Here is a 22,424-nt window from a genome sequence, read left to right on the forward strand (position 1 = left end):
AGGCACTTGACGCTGATTTGACCACAGATGAGCTTACATTAGCCATAGGCGCATTGCACACGGGAAAAGCCCTGGGGCCTAAAAGTATCCCGGTGGAGTACTACAAGAGAGCAGCTACTTGCCTTACACCACACCTACTTAACATGTATGAGACACGTCTACAGGTTGGAGAATTGCCCCGCGATCAGCGCCTGGTGACGATAGTAGCGATCCCTCAGCCAGGTAAGCCTCCGCAGGAATGTATGTCCTATAGGACCATATCTCTGATAAATGCAGAAGCAAAGATACTGGCTAAAACACTGGCACTGAGATTACAGCCCTATCTCACAACAGTGATCCATCCGGATCAATCAGGCTTTATGCCAAACCGGAACACAGCCTTAAACCTCCGGAGGCTCCATGGTGTTATGGCACGAAGGTCCACTATTGCGGAAGACGCAGTTATACTTTCCCAAGATGTGCGCATGGCATTCAATATAGTTGAGTGGCCCTTCCTCTTCGCGGTCCTACACCATTTGGGCTTCGGCCCCAAATTCTGCGACTGGGTACGTCTACTCTACAACAAACCCCCGGCGCAAGTCGTAGCCAATGGCCGCATCTCAACAGACTTCCACCTCGGTAAGGGGACGAGGCAAGGTTGCCCTCTCTCACCACTCCTGTTTGCCATAGTGCTGGAACCACTGGTGGCCTGGGTACGCCAAGACCCGGTCATTCGAGGGATGAAAAGGATTATGGGGTGGGAAGATCAAAAATCATTGTACGCAGCTGATATATTGCAATACTTGACATCCCCAGCACGCGCTATTAATTGCTTACTCGATATCTGTGTGGGGTACGGCAGGGCCTCAGGTTATACTATTAACTGGGCGAAATCACTCCTCAACTGCCTGCACGCCCTTCTGCCCAAACTGCCGCACAACTGCGACATTCAGATCGCAGCATAAGGATTCATATATCTCGGCATATATGTCACACATCAGGACACACGTTTCGCTGAGGAAAACCTTTCGAAGGCCAAGGATAGACTGCGCCGAGATGTTAAGCACTGGCGCTCGTTGCCGCTCTCACTACTGGGTAGGGCGGCCCATTTTAAGATGATGGAGATTCACAGATTCTTATACAGCCTACAAATTACTCCATTCCCGGTCGACCCCACATATTTTAAAATGATCAGTGCTGAGGTACCCAAGCTGCTGTGGGATGGAAGGTCAGCCCGTATCGCCATGAAGAAAGTTGTGAAGAGTTGGTATGATGGCGGTATCGCCCTCCCAAACATACAAGCGTACTATTAGGCATCACAGCTAACTGCGATAAATCAGTGGCTTCATGCGCCACAAGATGACCCAGCATTCTGTATGAATCGGCATCTTCTAGAAGTGGAAGGAATCATGGGGGCATTATATAATAGACCTAGAAAGATAACATATGCAGGTCCCACAGCACACACGCTGTACGTATGGAAAGCGGCACAGAGAGCATTGGGATGGAAAGGGGTTATCACACAAGCGACACCACTGTGGGTCACCCGAGAACTAGGACAATTGCGAAACACCAGGGGATTCCGAGAATGGGACCTGATAGGCATCTCTAAGGTTGGTGACCTGTGGAAGAAAGGCGCTGTCATCCCTTTCACACAGCTACAAACTACATATGGCTTGGCACAGGCAGAAACCTTCATATATATGCAGGTTAGACATGCGTTTATGGCAGCAATTCCACCAACCACACAACTCCCGGACGCCTCGCCACTGGAGAACACCTAAGCAAAAAAGCCATCTCCATAACATACCGGAAGATAATCAACAATCAGCCGGACCCCACGATGGCCCTTAAGGAAAGATGGTAAGCAGACGTAGGCGATTTAGATGAGGAAGACTGGTGAGCAGCCCTGGCGTCCCCTAGAGAAGTAGCTATAACTTCCACACTTAAACTAATACAATTGAAAATCCTACACGGCATGTACTGCACACGAACCCTGCTACATAAGCTAGGAAGGGCAGACACGACACTCCTCAGGCAATCCAGCGGGATAGGTACCTTTTGGCACACACTTTGGGAATGCCCGGCAATTACACTCTATTGGGAGGCAATCATGCATATAATTTCACAGGTGACTAGAGTAGAGGTCCCACAAGAACCAAAGAGATGTTTGCTTAACATTTGGGAACCCACAGACCTCAAATCACGCAGTCAAGATTCGGTGGCTCTAGGGATGGTCTTGGCGAAACGCAATACGGCACAACATTGGGGTTCAGGGACGGCTCCGGCTTATTGAAAATGGTGCACAGATATGGACAGCATAATGGCAGCCGAAAAGTCTGTTTATGTTCATAGGGGTTGTCCCAAAAAAATGGGCCCGGGTGTGGGGAAAGTGGAACACATTTCGTGGTAACATTTGCGAACCCCCTGGGGTAATCAGGGTCAGGGACGTAACACAAAATAGATCAATAAACGCTAAGTGTGAGTTGCGATATATTGTTTATTCACTGTATGCACTGTGGAATTACCCATTAATTCCACAGTGCATACTTTACATTAAAATGCCAATGTAATGTTTATAAAAAATAACAAAAAAAAATGTGGTTAACTTGTCAGACAGCCTCAGCTGGAAATTCTAGTTGGATTACTTTTTTAAAATAAAAGAACTTCAATTGGTTACTTGTGTTACCGTAGGCCACGGAAGCACAACTTCTATGCATACTTAACTACAGAGCAATAAAGACAATTAAGAACGTTTTATCATATTCTCATGCAATATTTCAGGCCATTTTTCGGGTACCACATGTTAGATAATGGTTGGGATAATTGGCCACTGGTGTTCGGGGATCCATCATACTATGGCTGGGAAACTTGAGTCAAGCATAACGTTCCTGTGCTTCACTCTAAGGGTAGCGAGCAGGCACAAGCTTCTCAGGGTGGCAGAGAGGGGGACAATAGCTCAGAAGTCAACAGTCCACCACGAAACACATTACGGTAATGTTTGACTTAAAGTAGCATAGGGGACGTTTGCTGCAAAGCACATGATGTAACTTACTTTTCACAGATTTGTATTTTATGTAGATAATCAAGTCGATTACTGCTTCTGATATAGAGATCCTTTTGGTACTTCCAGTTCATAAGTTCCAATCTCAATATGGCATAGTGAACTATGGACCAGCATCATGGAGCTGCATGCAAGCCGCAAATCATGGTTTTAGATCCTTATTGTTTTATTCTCAATCTGTTATTATACAGTTGCAAAGAAGGGTTACTTTGGGTAGCAATAAAGTCTATTTAGTAAAGACAAACCCAATCACTGCATTGAAAAAGAGCTGTGGGGGATATGGATCCTGCCTAGATCAATTAGTGGAGAAAGAGTAAACCAGAGAGGGTGCACACCTCACCTGTTTTGACAAGCAGCTTTGGGGCCTGACAACTGACAACAGGGTAGCCATGTAAAAGCGAGCTTCCCAATTATCCAGTCAAAGCTAATGAGATTATACAATGTAAGCAATTATTTGTGATTTCCTTTCAATCATATTTTAGCAATAACTGTCACAAATAGCTTGATGTCCTTATATAGTTCGTGTTGCAAAAGTGTGAAGTAAATCTGAACAATGCTATGGATTTGGTGCCTAGCTAAAAAGGGTAAGAAAAAGGGTAAGAAAAAATCTTACCAGCGCTGGGATGCTTCCGGGTAGCCATGCGCTATATAAAAGCCATTTCATTCATTCATTCATTTAAGTCAGCGTGTATTTGGTGTAGTTTCTCTCCCCACACAGGCACATATTTTACAGGTTTTCTCCACCAGTCAATCCCCATGCCGACATCACTCTGGACATACCTTGTTGAAGACCCAGATTTCGCCATTAACTGTCGGCCGAGGGACTCCATGCCCATTGTAGTGAAAAAGGACGCGCTCCTCCTTGGCATTGCGGCGAAGTGAGGTACACAGCTTTTTGACTTCATCCACTGTGGGGTCTAAGCTCTGTTTGTAGCGAGCCTATATTAAAGAATAAACATGGAAAAAACAATAATATTGAAAATGAACTACAAGGAGGGTCTTACAGTAAAAGTTGCAGGGAAAAAAACACAACAAGAACTACCAGTGGTTGAGAATGATTGCACAGCTAAGTCCGTTTTTTTTTTTACCTTTATTTTTCAGTTTTACTAAACAATAGACAGCAGTATGGGCAACATCATTCACAGCAGGTCATAATGGAATGGTTCATCATACAAATAACAGATGCTTGGGGCGGCCTTTCTCCATTTCGCCAGTCCACACGCCAAACAGGCAGCACAGACGCACTAGCATAGCTGCGGTTAGAACTGCCCCCCCCCACCCCTCCACCCCCAGTGTCCTTACACTCACTCTCATTTGTGTCTTCGCTATCAGCAGACTCCGTATCTTCGTGCGGGTCTAGAAAGGTGTTGCATATGTCCCTCCATACCAGGATGTCATCCCACCAATTCAGCTTCATGTGAGACCCTTTGGCCAGCGCCCTCTCTTGTACATGCCTATGCCACTGTTCTACTACAGGTGCACGCTGACCCATCTTTGCACCTGGCCAGGGCTAGCGCCAGTTGCTGGAACTAACTATCAGGGCATCTTACAACCCTTCAGTCACCTAACCTAGCCCAGCAGACAGTGTAGTGGTGTATGGTTAATTTGTAAGTGTGTGGCCCGTCAGATAGCCGTCACTAATTGATCCCAGAAGTCATGTCCCGTACGACACCTCCATGAATAAAGTCTGCCCCACTGGTGTTACAGCATGAACTATTATCTGGACAGGTGGGGGATGTATGGTGTAGCCCTTTGAGAATCATATACGTCCTATGGAGGAAATTGTAAAGCACCAGCTTAAAGCGGGCATTGCACGACACAGAGTGGGTAAGTTCACATACACTCATCCATGCACTGTCATCCAATGGAGAGGCTAGGTCAAACTCCTACGCAGAACACGCCCCTTGGCGGTGGACCAGCCGCATTCTTCCTCATTGCACTATTAAGATGTGTGATCAGATGTCTGCCCACCGCGCACAGTAATAAGACATCCAGCATACATGTAAGCGGAGGTGCCGCAGGGAATGAGGGACAGGTCGGCTTGGCCATCTCCACCAGTCCTGCATAATGTAGGAAATGCCCCGGCCCTAGCGTAAAGTCTTCACAGGCTTGTTCAAGTGTAATGAAGGACTCACCCGGGTACAGGTCCCCCAACTGGGCAAACCCACCGTCCCTCTGGGGCTGAAGGACATGCTGGCCTTCATCTGCCAGACTAGCGCCAGTATCCATAGAGGGACTTCTCGATGGAAATGGGCGTGCCGCAGGACGACTTCTACATAGCGTTGTCAGATGTACACTGTCTGGCAGACAACATAGGGAGGGTCTCTAGCAGGTCCCGCCCCCTCCATTAATGCCACAGGGAGGTGATCTACGACCACCGAACCCGCCAGTAGACATTTCTCCCAATAGTCCCCCTCGGCCAGCCACCAGGCCGCATGTTGTAGATGTGCGGCGTAGTAGTACAGACCACGCCTTGGAACCTCGGAACCTCCTACCTTGTACCAACTGGTCAACATAGCCACAGTCAGTCTTCTGTGGCAGCTGGCCCACAATAAGGATGTAAATACGGAGTTCAACCGTTTAAAGATCATCTGGGGTATGGGGCAGAGCGAGTTCTGCAATACATACAGGCATTGTGGCAACGCCACCATTTTGGACACTGCCAGTCTGCCCATCAGAGACAGTGGCAATGTGTTCCAGAAGGCCACCGATTTCCATAGGGCATCGACGACCATGTCCATGTTAAGGTGTAACTACTGTCTCTCCGTGTGGGCCACCTGTATCCCCAGATATCGAAAGCGTGTCAGTTCTCATCAGATGCCCAGGTTAGGGAGGAGGTCTAATAGCGTGGGGAACAGCACTGCCAAGGGAAAGATCAAGGACTTAGTGCGGTTGAGGCCGAGGCCAGACAAGTACCCAAACTCGTCTTAAAGCTGCAACAATTGGGCCAGCGCTACGTGTGGGGTGCCAACAAAAAAAAGCGCTTCATTCACGTAGAGCGAGATGATATGTCGAGCGTCACCCAGCAGTATACCCCAGTCTCACAAAACATGACGTGCTCAGATCGCCAGTGGGTCTATAGCTAATGTGAACAAGAGGGGCACAGCCAAGGCAAAGTTACCCATGTATGGGTATTTTGGTGAACTTCAGAGTTTAAACTTAACCACTGGACAAAACCATCATCCATCCATTAGTGCAAGGTCATATTTTTAAAAATGACCACCAAAAATTGAAATACCCGTCGTATAGCCAGTTAAACATGGCTGGCACGCTTATAAGTTAATATTGAAATCTTCTGTGCTCCTATAAACATGCTTGTCCGGATAAGTATATTAAAAAAGATATCAGTATGCATGCTTGGGAAAAGAAGGTGGAGAATTTAGAGGGGACGTGTCAAACATGAGCTTCCAATTCATATTACACAGGAACGTTTTACGAGAGTTACCAAAAACAACTGAGCAGGGCACCACAGCAAACATGACATGGCTCTAAAAAAAACTACCCAAGTCTGTGTCTTTTTTCATGTGATAACAATCCACCCAAATGTTTTTGAGATGTTACCAAACACAAACCGTACGCAATGCATGGACTTAAGACATGCAGTCAAAAGCATGGCTTGTTTTTCATACTCTCTGGCAATATAATGGAATGAGAAGGTCAATCAAGGTGGGCTAATGACCAGTGTGTTATCAGGTTGTGGCAATAAGTCACCTGCAACTGAGCGGAAGGATGAACATGTCCCAAACTTAGTGAGAGGTGAGATGATCCCTGCAGTGGATGGCAATGCCTTTATCTCACCTCCCCCGTACCAACAAACGTAAATATCTGAATTTTAGCAGAAAATCAAATGTTTGGCTCTCAGTACGATATCGTCATTTTCCTTCCCTTTCACATCTGTGGTCAGAGGTCATTAACCTGTTTTCCCTCCCCCACCCAACAATGGACCGGTCCGGGTACTAGTGTGTACTGCTTGCAAAAACAGAGTGCTCTCAGAAAAGAAAACCGCTTTTGTTGAAAGGGATATAAGCTTGGCTTCATTCTCGCGAGGACGGAGGATAAGTGCCCTGAGACACCAGAGTGACTGGAGCGGGGATCCTGTTTTTCGGGCTGTGCAGGACACCAAACACTAGCCGCACTTCCAGGTTCTGAGTCCACTTCAGTTTACAAATCAACTGAGAAGGAAAGCCCAAATACAGGCATGTCAACAAATAAAGCTTAGATTAAAAGCATGCCACAACAAAGGGAACCTACAAGCAGAGAGACTAACGGCGATACTTCTCTCAAAAGTCAATTCTGAAAATAAGCACTAGCATAGTCAATAGGGCTTGTCTTTATAACGCAAGTGCCAAGTAAGTGGCTTTGCCAGAGTTTACAAAAAAACAAAACAAATGCACTCAATCGCGTACATTGCAGCTTTTTGTATATAGTTTAATTTACTGTTTAAAAATGACTATATTTTTTGAGCAATGAACTAAACAAAAAAAACGCAGAGAATTAAGAGTGGCCTGATAGTGTGCAAACTGCTGAGTCTGCAGAAAAAAATATATTTTTTAATAATATTAAAAAAGCAGGGATCAGTGAGGGGTGAGGCTGGAACGGATGACAGGAGGTGGGAAGAGGCGTGAGACTGTGAGGAGGAACGAACGGACGGAGTAGAAACGAACAATGAAAGATTCACTTCCATAGAATGCTAAAAAAAGAAACTATTAAAAAACAAAGGATCGATGTCGGAGGAAAGAAACACGCAACAGAAGGTGTGGCAAAAACATAAAACAAAACAAGTACACAAGGGATCGAGAGAGGAAAATGCACATTCACTTCCATGGAATGCAGAAAGAAAAACAAGCATTGGCAGAGTCAGTAGGTCTCAGCTATGCAAGAGCTAATGGCTTTACCAATATGTTGCACACCAGCGTGGCTGCTGTTCAGCATGGCTAAAATTTCATGGGGTAAAGGAGAGGGGCGTGGAGTGGCATGAAGTAGAGTGGAGTGTTATGGATGGCATGGAGTGGTGTAGAGTTGAGAGGCATGGCATGAAGTGGAGAGTGTGATGGAGGAAGTAGAGTGTCGTAGAGTGGAAGAGCATTGAGTAGAGTGCTGTGGAGCGGCAGAAAGTGTCATGGAGTAGCAGAGAGCGTTTTGGAGTGTTGTAGAGTAGAGGATAGGGGTGTGGTGTAGGAGTGGAGTGGTGTAGAGTGTTGAGTGGAGGGGCTTAGAGGAGAATAGATTGTCATAGAGTGGAGTGGCAGAGTGGGGTAGTGTGTCATAGAATAGAGTGGAGTAAAGTGGCATGGAGTGGAATAGACAGAGCTGCATAGAGCGTTGTAAAGTGGAGTATTGTTGTAGAGTGGCATAAAATGGAGTGGCGTAAAGTACAATGTTGCAGAGTAGATTGGAGTAGAGAGAAGTGTCACAGAGCGCACTGGTTTTGAGTAAAGTGGTAGAGTGTGGAGGAGTAGAGTGGCGTAGAATGCAATGGTGTAGAGTAGAGCGGCGTAGAGTGCAGTTGTGCAGAGTAGAGTGCAATGGTGCAGAGGAGAATAGAGTGGCATAGAGTGAAGTGGTGAAGAGCGGGATGGTTTAGAGTAGAGTGGTGAAGAGCAGAGAAGTGAAGAGCAGAGTGGTGTAGAGTAGAGTGGTGTAGAGTAGAGTGGTGTAGAGTAGAGTGGCGTAGAGTAGAGTAGTGTAGAGTACAGTGGATGCAAAGTAGTGCAGAGTGGAACAGAGGGCAAGGGTGCAGAGTGGCTTTGTGTGCAGTGGTGCAGAGTAGAGGGGCGTTGAGCTCAGTGGCCAAGAGTGCAGTCTTGCGGAGTAGAGTGGCATAGAGTAGAGTGGTTAGAGTAGTGTGGTGTAGAGTAGAGTTGTGTGGTGTAGAGTAGAGTTAAGTGGTGTAGAGTGCACTGGCATAGAGTAGATTGTTTCAGAGTAGAGTGAAATGGTTTAGGATAGAGTGGAGTTGGGCAGTATAGAGCACAGAAGTGTAGAGTGGCGTGGAGTGAAGCGGTGTGGAGTGCAGTGGTGCAAAACAGATTTGATTGGCGTTGAGTAAAGCAGAGTATAGTGGCATAGAGTGTTGTGGTGCAGATTAGATTGAGTGGCATAGAAAGCAGTGACAGACTGCAATGGTGTAGAGTGAGATGCAGTGGCTTAGCATGCAGTGGTGCAGAGTAGTAGAGTGGCATGGAGTGCAGTGGTGCAGAGTAGAGTGGTGCAGAATAGAATAGAGTGGCGTAGCATGCAGTGGAGTAGAGTGCACTGGTCTTATAAAGTTGTGTGGAGTGCACTAGTTTTATAGTCGTGTTAAGTGCATTGGTTTTGAGTAAAGTGGTGTTGAGTGCACTGGCGTAGAGTGCAGTGGTTTAAAGTAGAGTGGCGTAGAGGGCAGTGGCATAGAGTATAGTGATGCAGATTAGTGTGGCACAGCGTAAACTGCAGTGGTGTAGAGTGGCACAGAGTGGAGTAGTATGGTGCAGAGTGGAGTAGTGTGGCGCAGAGTGCTGAAGTATGGCGCTGAGTAGAGTGGTGTACAGGAGAGTAGAGTGAAGTGGCATAGAGTGGAGTGGCATAGAGTGGAGTGGCATAGAGTGGAGTGGCATAGAGTGGAGTGGCATAGAGTGGAGTGGCAGAGAGTGGAGTGGCAGAGAGTGGAGTGGCAGAGAGTGGAGTGGCAGAGAGTGGAGTGGCAGAGAGTGGAGTGGCAGAGAGTGGAGTGGCAGAGAGTGGAGTGGCAGAGAGTGGAGTGGCAGAGAGTGGAGTGGCGTGGAGTGGCAGAGAGTGGAGTGGCAGAGAGTGGAGTGGCAGAGAGTGGAGTGGCAGAGAGTGGAGTGGCAGAGAGTGGAGTGGCAGAGAGTGGAGTGGCAGAGAGTGGAGTGGCAGAGAGTGGAGTGGCAGAGAGTGGAGTGGCAGAGAGTGGAGTGGCAGAGAGTGGAGTGGCAGAGAGTGGAGTGGCAGAGAGTGGAGTGGCAGAGAGTGGAGTGGCAGAGAGTGGAGTGGCAGAGAGTGGAGTGGTGCAGGGCAGAGTAGCGGTGAAGAGTGGTGTAGAGTTGAGTGGCATAAAGTAGAGTGGCGTAGAGTAAATTGTTTCAGAGTAGAGTAAAGTGGCGTAGAGTGGAGTGATGCAGGGAAGAATGGAGTGGTGCAGGACAGCGTGCAGTGGCATAGAGGAGTGGTGTGGAGTACATTGACATAGCATGCAATGGCACAGAATGGAGAGTTGCAAAGTAGAGTGCAGTCACCTAGACTGGACCGATGTGTAGTGGCAAAGAGTGCAGTGATGCACAGTAGGGTGGAGTAGAATGCGCTGGCATAGAGTGGAGTGATGTAGTGTAGAGAGGCATAGAGTTAAGTCGTGTAGAGTGTTGCACCAGACACCAGCAGTGCTAAAGCAACCCTGGTGGCAAGCCGCTGGTGTTTCAGTGGAACATTTTCACCTATTTCATTGCTGACAACACATTCAGCCACCAAATAGTATAATACTTTGTTTTGACATACACAGGGTGTTTAAGGCTGTAGTGTAAATACTGTAGTTGTTTCCAGACTCTAGCTTGAAGTCTTCTGGAAATCAGTAATCTGTGTAGTCTAGGTTTTTATGGCACAGTGCTACTGCATGTGTTGCACAAACTGAGGCTACTGCTAATTAAGTGTAGTTGTGTAGGTTACACCTTTTGGCTTGCCAATGCGTTATTAAAAGGGTTTGATACTCTCAGACTCGCTTACTGTAAACAGATATATCATTAGACATTCACCAGAAGGTCACATTAAGCAAAAGCCAACAGTGCTTTGACAGAAGAACCTCAACATGTGAATTTGTTGCAACAGAAAGTGTGTTCACCTCCTCCAAGCAGGCCTGTTTTAAAGGTTACGTTACAGCCTCGTAAACTGAAGTGAGCTCCGTGGGGAGAGCAATCTGTGTTCCTTTTGCGTTTCTATAAACACTCACTTTGAAGTCACAGAAAGAAAAGTAAACACCAAGCTCCCTGGGAAGAAGGAGCCTGATATTTGACCTTAGTGTGTAAATGCACAGCAAAGGTGAGAAGATAAGAACAAGATGTAAAGGCCTGTTTAGAGAAAGTGAGATCTCAGAAGGACACAGTAAACAAATTTTTGGCAAGGGAAGGGACAAACTCAAGCTAAACAGCCTGAAATAAATTCAGCCAGCAAGTAGAAAGCAAGAAAATGTGAGTTAAAACCTACAAAGCCAATGGTAAGCAATGGGCAGAATGCATTCTGCTGTTTCTTTATTGAAAACTGCTTCTATTGTTAAAAAGAAAATGGAGGTGTGAACCATCTATGAAACTCAATTAGGCCTCTTTTGGTGGTAGGTTTAGCTTAATTAGCAGACGGAAGGGATGGATTGGGGAAAATCAATACAGAAAAACCCTAATATACCATCACAATGTTGCAATATTTTCTGTTCTGCCTACTGACAAACCTTGGGCCACTATCATTTTTATATTAACAACTGTTGATGTTGTGGACACTAGGATAAGCTTTTGATTCTAATAAATCTTAAAAATATATTCCCAGCTTCTTAGTATTCTTGAGTGTGTCTATTTATGATGAAAGAGAGTTTGGGTACCTGTAAATATTAGTGTGAATCTAAAAGGACGGAATGTTACTTAATACGCATCTAACTCATGGAATGCTCAGTGGGTTGTGGGAGGTTTTAGCCCATTAGGCTCTCTGTCTCATGCTATTACGTTGACTAAATCCTTGGTGCTAGAGGGTCTGAGAACCCTATCTCTGGCTGTGCTCTGGATAAAAATAGTATAGCCCAAACTGCCATTACCAACAGCTGCGATTAATTAAAGCTTTACACACATCACTTTCATGCTTTTCTGGAACATTTACGATCAACAGAGTGTTATTCATTCACTGCTGGAATGTATGTTATAACCACATTGCAAATCGGAAGAAGCATTGTTGAATTGCATTGTAAACTGGGAGAAGCATTGTTGAAGTGCACAATATATAAAGTAAAGGAAGCTGTGTGTCATTAATGTAAAATATTGTAGTTAATAAGAGCTCAATACAAACATTAGACAAACTAGGGGGAAAAGGGGGAAGCTAGACAGGTTAATGTTCGCAGCAAAATGAGGGCAGAGCAAGGGACTGGCAGCAGCCAGATATGAAAAAAGTGAAGTATGCACGGGCCTAACTATTTAAGAGAATGAAATGAGAGAAGTCATTCTTAGGTCTCATCTTTTCTTTGTCAAAAGAGCTGTGGACAATACCAGTGGCGTCGGGGTCACTCCATTGCTTATCATTGGCTGGCTTTCTTGTTAATCTCACTTGTTGACTGCGAAAAATGGGTTGCCCCCCCATTACATCTCCCTAGATTTTTACGCTTTTTGAACTACGGGCTTTCTGGACTTCTGCTATTGGCGAGTCCCTCTCACTGTATACTCTATTACCATGGATGAGGCGTTCAATCCGTCCGCATCCGTGCCTTTTAAAATAACACCCTCTGCAGTGCAGCTAAGGTAAAAGGCTCTGGGCTGGTTGCGCTTGGACATGTGCACATGTATGCGGACTGAGTGTGGGATGCTACCATCTAGCTGAGCCCGGTATCTGCGCACAGGTAGCCTGTTGCAGGCGGGACACTTCATTGATTAGTTGAGCCCTACGCCACCTGATTAGCCTGGCGGCACTGCAAGATTTATAATTTTTCTCCGACTCATCTCCTAATTAGTTTTTGGCCTTTAGGTTCTGGAGGAACAAAAGCATCCCCACACAACGAGATCATTTGCCCGTAATTAGATTACTCCTGTTACCATAGGTATTTGTACCTGCCTTGATGTACATATTTGTAAATTAATATGTATTGTTGAGTAGTGTGTGCATAAGTATTTTTCCTTTTTACAAGTAAAAGCACTGACTCGACAATAACTTATTAGATGTTGTTTGCTGCGTACCTGTGGTCTGGGGTACTCTGCTAAAGCACCTCCACTAAGTAGGCGTAGGACTGCTCTGACACCCTATCTGAGAAAATCAAGCGCAACAGAAAGTTGCAGACTTAGCACTTGAAGACTCCCTTTCTTCCCAACTCCCTTGCATTCACTTCTTATAATATGGCTTTTCTTCCACTTCTTGTGCTTGTTCCTCTCTTGGAGCACAGTTTGTTTACAATTCTTTTGACTGGAGGACTTGTATCCTACCACTGCTTACTTTTACCATTCCATGGGCCATGGGAGTGCGTGTGTTTTTGGTTCCCCTGTGTACTGCTTCCCCCTTCAAATCCCCGTCCCCTGCGCTCTATGTTCCTCCCCCATTTCCTTGCTTGTCTGCTACTTCCCCCAGCTCCCTGTCCTCCTAGGTTTTTTCTTTTCAATAATCTTCTTCGTTACTTTCCTGCCCCTCACTACCACCATTTATCAGAGGTTTACTTAATCCCACCCACCCCGTTGCTCCTCTGTTCCCCCATTCTTTTTTGTTGGTTTACCTTTTTACAAAGGCCCGACAGTTGCAATTTGCTATGAAACTGCATTTATTTTAGATAATTTACCGCTCCAAGGTGGTCTCTTGGGGAACATCTAGCCACTCTTTCACAAGCACCACCTATTGCCTCGCAGAAGAGCAGTTAAGGCTTGGTGCTATGCAAACAAAATAAACAGCCCCTCCAGATGTGGGCAGTTGTAGGCAGAAAAAAAAAAGAGTTCTTTAAATCACAGCGGTGCGATACGTGTCCTCCCTCTGAAGAGAACCCTTTGAATAGGGTGAGGATGTGGTCTCATAGGGTGGTGGGAAGTGACTTCAACCAAAATCACTTACCAAATCTTAGAAAGGCAGGTATCGCAACACCACCACGCTGGCCTGATTTCTTGGACCTGAAACCCGAAACTTCTAGCTTCCAAGTAATTATTAGACTGAACATAACCGGATAGAAATTGTTCTAACTTTGGCTGTAAAATGTACTGCTTTCATGGCACCAGCTTGTTATATTTAACAATTAAGCAAGTATGTGGCACCTCTAGCAAAACGGATTAGATCATTTGGGTTATTTTTTAGAAGATACGCTGATGATACAGATCCGCAGGCCGTACTTTAGCTCGATGCAAATCAGGAGTAACTCATGAGCAGTTTTCAAAATTAGATGTTGTGAGTTGCGAGCTGGATGAGAACTAACTGTCTCACGCCCAATTCTGATAAACAGAGATCATCATCTTATGCGATAACCCTGCTAATTCCATGGCCGGCTGCTGGCCAAATGAGCTGGGATTCTGTTCATCACCAGTGCAATCGGATGGTAATCTTGACATAATTTTTGATAAATAATTTAATTTTTCTAATGGTATTCCAAAAACGTTTCAACACATTGTCTTCTGTTTCGAAACATTCTCCAAAAATCTTGCCTTATTTACAAAAATACTCACATTTCTCCGGCATGAAAACAATATTAGACTCAAAACATAACTACTGTAGCTGCCTTTATCTGTTGCTTCACTTCAAAATTGTGCTGCAAGAACCTTATTGAATCTACCTGTACAAATTCGGATATCTCCCCATTTGAAAAACATTTACTGCGTGCTGCAAAAATAGCATTTTGTAAAAGAGAGTGCGCATGTGTCACAATGTATGTTAGTACCATCCATGCCCTTAGGGTTTTGTTTTAACTTATATTAGGTGCTCACTTGTATCTGGACAGAGCTAAATGTCTCTGAAAACTGTAATGACAGCAAAACACATGTCAGTGGTTGCTTTTATTCATTCCAGGTTGGGTTGGATGGTATTTTACCAATCTAAAGCTGCAATATTGTGCCTCAATAAAGTGCTTGGAGTGATCAAAGGCTTTTGTCATTTTTCAGCTCGACAAGGTTGACACTAGCAAATCTTACGCTTAATGACTTTGCTGTAAATATGGCATTAGAGTGTCACTTTCTAGATCGATGTGGGTGGCACTGTGCTAACTCTATGCTTCAAAACTTTGCTAGAAAAATAGACATTTGAGGTGAGCAGATTGAGTGTCGCTGGTGTTGTAGGGTGCTCTATACAGGAGCTGCTCTCCACCCAAACTTGGGAAATACCCAGAGTTCCTTGCTACCTTTTTTGAATAATTTATGTGCCACTCTAAGCGTGATAGGGTATTGTTTTGATAAATAGCTAGACAGATAGATCTCAAACTCACTTAGCAGTGTAGCCCTGGTGGGTAGAGGCTTGGTTGTGCTGTTATGAACATGCCTCCCAAAGTATCCCAAAAGGGTGGTAAACTGACCAGCAAGGTCTGGGATTTGGAAAGGGTGATGGGTAAGTTTGGTTCTTTTGAAGAATTGCTGCTGCTATAACACCCATCGATTGTTGTTAGTGGGGGAGGTGATTGGGTGACTGCTCCTGCAGTGGTCAAGAACCAGCGTATAAGGTTTGGGTTGTCGCCCACAGCCGCTTTTCCACCCCTCGAGAAGAGGCCAAGCTAAGTAGGGACAGAGGCTGCACATGGTCTTGGCTTTGTCAAGCTGGGAAAAGGTGAGGTGGTTCTCCAGCCTCCAATTATGCCAAATTGGCCTTCTTTTAGTGCTTCTGTAACAACAACTATATAGCAACCTTCATGCCTGTTGCAACTATTAATTTGATGTCTCCTGCTATTTCAAACACTTGTAATGAGACAAGCAGGTATGACCGAATCCAAATATTGAGCAACTGAGTATGAACAGCAAAACCAGCAGATGGAGCAGTGGTAGCTCCCTCATTGGGGAGGGAGCAAGAGGATTGGAGGGTGGGGTTGCAGGCAGGCATGATAGACCTGGTTGCAAGCTTAGCCACTGTCTTACCATAGTAGTCCAAAGTCATAAGCTTGTGAAATTCCCTTTCTAGGGGTTTATCAGCAGCTGAGTCTGAGGAGGACAGCTTAGCAAAGGCTAGGAAGTTAGTTACTATGCCTGGGTTCACTGCATAACAGGCGTTGCTAGTTGAAAAATTCCTTAAGTTAGGGCCTCAGTTAGTTTACTATCAGAATAAGACATTGTGTGCACAGGAAGAGTTTGCGGGGAAATTGCATGATTGAAGGCTACCAATCTTAACTTCTTTTGGGATCAGATAGATGTCAATGCCTGGTTGAGTCACATGTAGCTGAAGAAAGGAGAAGGATCCCACAATGCCTTTCAGTCCCACCAAGGGACAGGTGAAAAGAAAGGGGCATGCTGGGCTCATGGTGGTTGATTCATCGAAATGATAGAGGAAGTGACATCATAATTTACCTTAATGACATCACAGAAAGTGACATCATATGATCTTTAACCCTGAATCGTCCCAGGAAGGAATGTCACATGACCTGAACCACTGATGAAACCACAATAATCGACATTGCTGAAGTTCTATAATAACTGCATAATGAATATAACACAGAGAAATGTCTATTTTAAGTGCTCGTTTTATAGTGTGATGACATAATCTCAGAAAGTAGAGCGTCTGGATACTTGCCCGTAAGTTGTAGAGAGCGAACAGAGTAAATGAGATATCTTCTATGAGAGATAAGGGGGTGTTTGCCCGCATCCTGCCAGAGAAACTTATGTATACATGAGGTTAAATAGTGTATTTAAAAGCATAGCTTTCACATTAATTTGTGAAAAAGCTGTAGGCTCTGAAAGAGTACTCATTACATTTCCAAGCCCTCTGATGGTGTGCCAAGCTAATGAAGCTTGACATTCTCCTGGAGTTGAACCCATTTTCCCTCCAAGTGTGCAATCAGTATATATGTGAAACATTGCTTCAACTAAAGCTGGGCCAACAATTTGTCATGATTAACCCCACCTTCCAATATGCCACAGTTGTAGTCTCTTATATCAAGAATTACCTTTTATGTGCCAGAACCAGCATTTTGTCACAGATGCCCTCAACTCCAAGAAGTTCCTCCAGTATGAGTACCAATATTTTACAGATAGTGCCCCATTTGCCAAAAATTACCTTTAACATGCCAGTATTTTAATCATGGATGCCCATTATGCCAAAAATACGTGCCAGTATGCCCGTGCCAGCATTTTGTCCTGGGTGCCATGTATACTAAGAATTTCCTCCAGTATGCAAGCGCTATCCACTTTGTCATGGGTGTCTCTAATAAGCCAATAAGTATCTTAGTATGCCAAGGCCAATGGCAGAGTCATACACAACACCACATTCTCACTCACATTCACTTGGATACATTCACTCCTATTACTTACAGGCACTCATTCTTACTCTCGCTCTAATTTATCCTCACTACCACTTATCCATTCTCAGTTACATTCACTGTCACTCATCAGGATTCTCACACTACACACTCACCTGCTGTCACTTACTTTCATTCACTCATTCTCACTCACTCATTGGCACACACACATACTCACTGACACACAAATGCCCACACATTCATATGGTCTCACAAAAACATACTCTCACCCATTCACATCATACAAATAAAAGCCTTTTTAGGTCTCGCGCCTAGCGTTACAGTGCGCAACACTGCTCGCGCAGCGAGAGACCTCTTGTACGTGGCTTGAAAACGGAGTCAGAAATCGCACACGCTCTGTGCTGAACTGTTCTGAAAGGCGCCGGTCGCTCCTTATCAAATTGGATCCCAAATTGGGGGAATTGGCGACTTCTGAAGCGGGCCCGGTGGCACAGGGCGGTCTTTTCAGAGACCCTTTTGTAAGAGCTTGGCAAGTTTGTGTCCACCTTTAATTCTCTAGACAAGGCACAGTCCACGGTGAAGCGCATTTTCAATGCACGGGTTTTCGGAGGGGCCGGTCGTGGCAGGGGGCACTCGGCTGGCCAGTTCTCACAAGCAGCCTCCGGCAGAGGTCAGCCATCTCAAAAGGGGGCAGTACCAGGACACCTCCCGCTTTGGGGGTTTCTACCTGACCAGAGCCCGTTCCCGGCGCCAAGGTCAGCGTAATGGTGGGAGAGGTTCCGGCGGCACCGCCAATCACGGTGAGTTCTAGAATTGTCTCATGTCATTGCTTGGGGGGCAGGTTAGCCCGGTTTCTGGACAATTGGCGAGCTTTGACGTCAGACGCTTGGGTACTGCAAACAGTTCAGGGGTTTCTCACTGAGTTTTTTGGTTCCCCTGTCCAAATCTCTCCTCCCTCCCCGATAAGGTTCTCGGGGGCCGAGGCAAACTTGATCCGCCTCGAGCTCCAGGAGCTCTTGCGCAAAGGGGCGATTTGTCGTTCCCATCCCCAGCCCGGGGCATTCATAAGCAACATTTTTCTGGTGCAAAAGCAGGATGGTGGTCAGCGTCCGGTGATAAACCTTCGGGAGTTCAACAAATGGCGTGTTTACCGGCATTTCAAAATGGAGGGGATTCACCTCCTTCGCGACCTGTTACGCCCCGGCGACTGGATGGTCCGTTTGGACCTCAAGGATGCGTACCTGACGGTTCCCATCTTCCCTCCTCACCGTCTGTTTCTACAGTTCATATGGGACGACCAGATTTTCGAATTCACTTCACTTCCCTTTGGTCTGTCGTCTGCCCCTTGGTGTTTTACCAAGGTGTTGCACCCAGTGGTGGAAGCGCTACGGGCGCAAGGCACCAGGATGATTGTCTACCTCGACGACATGCTCTTCCTTCATCAGTGCCCTCAGACCCTCTTGAGCCAGCTCCGGTCGGCGGTGCTTCTGCTGCAGTCTTTGGGGTTTGTCATAAACCAAGCCAAGTCTTGTCTCCAACCCACTCGCTCCATCACCTTTGTCGGGTTTTTTCCGATTGATGCCATGGCTGCGACTTTAAGTCTGCCTTCCAGGAAGATGTCGAAGATTCATCACAAGATCCGACAGCTGCTTCGGAAACCGCTGACTTCCCTCCCCAGTATTGCCAGGGTGGTCGGACTCCTGTCAGCCTCGATTCAGGCCATCTTTCCGGGCTCCCTGCATTTGCGGGCCCTTCAGCGTCTCAAAGCGTTTCACCTCCGCAGGGGCTTGACATATGCTTAGAAAGTCCCGCTCTCTGAGGAGGTCAGGGCCGAACTTCATTGGTGGCTTGCCCACATGGACGCATGGAACGGGCGTGCCATTTTCGGTTCCCGTCCCGACTTGGTGATAAGAGTCCGATGCCAGCGGCTCCGGTTGGGGAGCACGTTGTGGCGAGCTCACTACAGGAGGAGGTTGGTCCGCTGAGGAAGGTTCTCTCCACATCAACTGTTTGGAGCTCATGGCCGGCTCTTTCGCAGTGCGTTGTTGGACGAGGGACAAGGCTCACTCGTGCGTCCTCCTCAAAATAGACAATGTGGCGGCGGTTTGCTACATCAATCGCTTGGGGGGGACGCGGTCCAAAGCCCTGTCAGACTTGGCCAAACATTTTTGGGAATACTGCCTGGCCAATCACGTGTCGGCAATTGCAGAACACTTACCGGGGGTCGGACAATCAGGTAGCTGATTGGCAGTCTCGTCATCTTCGGGACTCCAGCTTGTGGAAACTCTCCCGGCCGGTGTTCCTCACTTTGCAGAACCATTGGGGTCCCTTTTCTGTCGACCTCTTTGCTTCTCGTCTGGATTTTCAGATCCCCAGGTATTTCAGTTGGCAGCCGAATCCGGGAGCGACGGCCACCGATGCCTTTCTCCAGGACTGGTCATTGGAGCAGGGTTACGCGTTCCGTCCCTTCGCGATGATCATGTGATTGACGGCACAGGTCCGTCGACAGGAGGCGGATCTGGTACTGATCACCCCGATTTGGAAAGCGCAAGCCTGGTTTCCGGTTCTGATGGAACTTTCCAGGGCTTCTCCAATCCGTCTACCCCGGCTCCCTCATCTCCTGCTCAATCCTTCGGGCAGCCCTCATCCCCTGATAGTGAGCGGCTCGTTGGCCCTGATGGCGTGGCGGATTACAGGTCTTGATGGCAAGTCCCTGGGCTTTCGCGCCACGCTGCAGAACTCCTCTCCAGGGCATGGGCCGATGGTACCGTTAAGCGATATCGATCGGCTTGGTCCCGATGGATGGGTTGGTGTTTGCAACAGAGTTTGGATCCCGTGGGGGCAGATGTCGTTCACATCCTGAATTTTCTGGCTTCCCTGGCTTCAGAAGGGTTAGCTTATAGAACGATTAATACGTTCCGCTCTGCGATTTCGGCGGGACACTCGGTGGTGGCGGATCATCCAGTGGGTGACCATCCCCTGGTGCGGAAGCTCCTCAGGGGAATTCGCCTTTCTCTTCCTCCAGAGCCACGCTATTCAGTTCTCTGGGATGTTAATAAGGTCTTACATTTTTTGTCAGCATGGCCCAGTAACAAATACCTATCACGCAAGCAGTTGTCGTCGAAGCTGGCCATGTTGTTATGCTTAGTGTCCTGCAGACGGGTTTCGGATGTTCGATCCCTGGATATTACAGAGCGATGCTTCACGCCGGAGGGCGTCACCTTTCATGTGTCCCAACGTACCAAGACCCAGTCTCGGGTGATTCCTTATCCGGCTTTCCCGGACTGTCCACAGCTCTGTGTTGTCCGATGTATCAGAGCTTATGAGGCTATGACCGCAGACGTTCGCCCTCATGGGGAGCGTCAGCTTTTGTTTGCTTTACGGAAACCTTTCCGGGCGGTCTCTTCCCCTACGATCGCACGATGGGTTCGTTGGGTGATGATTGAGGCTGGCATCGACACTAAGGGTTTTTGGAGCGCACTCCGCTAGGGGTGCCATGGCGTCGAAAGCTTTCATGCTAGGAGCACGCTTGGAGGACATCTTGAATGCGGCAGACTGGTCTTCGGACTCAACCTTTAAGAGGTTTTACTTCAAGCCAGTCCCCTCCATTGCATCCCTGGTGGTGAATAAGCTTTGAACTAGCCTAATCCTCGCCTCCGGGTCCTGACATAGAATAAAAAATGTCTTAGCTTTCGTAACGGAAAGTTTCAATTCTATTAAGGACTCGGAGGCGAGGATTAGCCCGCCCTTAGGATACTCCTAGACCCATCCGGGTTCATCAGGATGTGTCGTCAGACGTAAGTAAAGCGTTTTCCTGGTCAGAGTGCCGTTGCTGTATATTGTCTTGACTTCTGTGCTGGAGGCTTTAATTCGCAGGTTTTACGACTTCCTTTTTCTGCCCGCAGGGACCGAGTCTTCGAAGAAGCATTAGGAATGCTGACAGTCGGCTTTGTCGCAGGAAGAAAGAGGATGTCCAGCACAGAGCAGGGGTTGTTATGATACCAGGAAGCGCCTGATTGGACAATGGACTACTGCATAGCATTGTTGTTTTCTCTGTAGGCTTCATGGGAAATGAAGTCCTACTGTTGGTTTTCTAAGGCAGCTATGTGGAATAAATAGAAGAAAGAAAAGCCTAATCCTCGCCTCCGAGTCCTTAATAGAAATGAAACTTTCCGTTGCGAAAGCTAGGAAATTTTCCATTCCATTCCTAAGAAGTAAACAGGGCTGCTTGACACTTATCTGGGTTCTATCTTTAAAAAAAAGTAAGCGGGTCAAGATGACACTTCTGTTGGGAATTTCATCCCTCTGCAGGTTGCATCAAAGGAAAAGTTCCTGAACTAGAGCAGATCCATCAGAAAGGAGCATAGCAAGACAACTCTGCAGATCTAAAACCCATCTCTCAGTAGCATGTCAGGCAAGATGGACCTCATTTCCTGGATTGCACGCCTAAGAAGGGTGCAGCACATGATAAGACTGATCTGGATTGTATATCTTAACCCATGTCACATCTAAACATAGTTACCCAAAAGCTTTGCACAATGCAGGAGGCTGTCTTGGGTCCCAAGGAAACCAAGTAACAGAATGCACACACGTAATGACAATGTCAGTAAGGTGGCAGTTTACTTATCTTTCTAGTAAGCAGCTCTTGAAATTGGTCACAATGCTGAGAAGTATATTTCAACTTCAAAAAGAACTGCAGATGATGACGCATACTGTCCCTGCTGTAAGTTTTTGTCCACTTAATTGGGTAGTCTAAGATGCCTATGGAATCTTAGACTCGACTTAAAGCACGCATTGGCAAAGACAACATGTCTCACCTTTTAGAACTATTGGCTTTGTCAATGCCTCTTGGCGATGCTGTACAGAAACGCCAAAATTCTCTGAGGCATGGGTAAAAGAAAATTATAAACAACAAAAGACACGCATTGTCAAAGCCAATAGGATTCCCCTATGTGAAATCTATTGGCTTTGCCAATTATTTTAGATGCTGCCCACAGTGCAACATGGCTTAAAGGTAAAAATGTTTAAAAGTTTTTAAAAAGTGTACCTAACACTTTTTTCTTTAAGCCATGTTGCCCAACAGCTCATGCTGCTGTGCAACATTTAAAAAAAAAAAAAAAACAGTGCAGAAGTATTTGGGGAAACAACACATCAGGAAGCGGGCGAAGAGTGGGGTGAGTGATAAACAATGGAGGGTGGGGAATAAGGGACAGGATAAAGGAGATTTACTTCTGGACATCCACTCAGTTAAGAGTGGATGTCTAAAAGTGGCAAAAGAGTACC

General features: G+C 46.4%; 1 protein-coding gene across 2 annotated transcripts in view; it reads right to left on the reverse strand.

Annotated features, from left to right (window-relative positions):
- Positions 1-22,424, reverse strand: part of RPTOR (regulatory associated protein of MTOR complex 1) — a 1,825,560-nt gene that overhangs the window by 1,166,980 nt on the left and 636,156 nt on the right. For both annotated transcript variants that reach the window (XM_085617419.1, XM_085617418.1), the window contains exon 4: positions 3,824-3,982. In XM_085617419.1, coding sequence (XP_085473545.1) covers positions 3,824-3,982 — 159 coding nt within the window. The remainder of the gene's footprint in view (positions 1-3,823; positions 3,983-22,424) is intronic.

The sequence above is a fragment of the Triturus cristatus genome, chromosome 7, assembly GCF_964204655.1.
Source record: "Triturus cristatus chromosome 7, aTriCri1.1, whole genome shotgun sequence".
In the NCBI taxonomy this organism is placed as follows: Eukaryota; Metazoa; Chordata; class Amphibia; order Caudata; family Salamandridae; genus Triturus; species Triturus cristatus.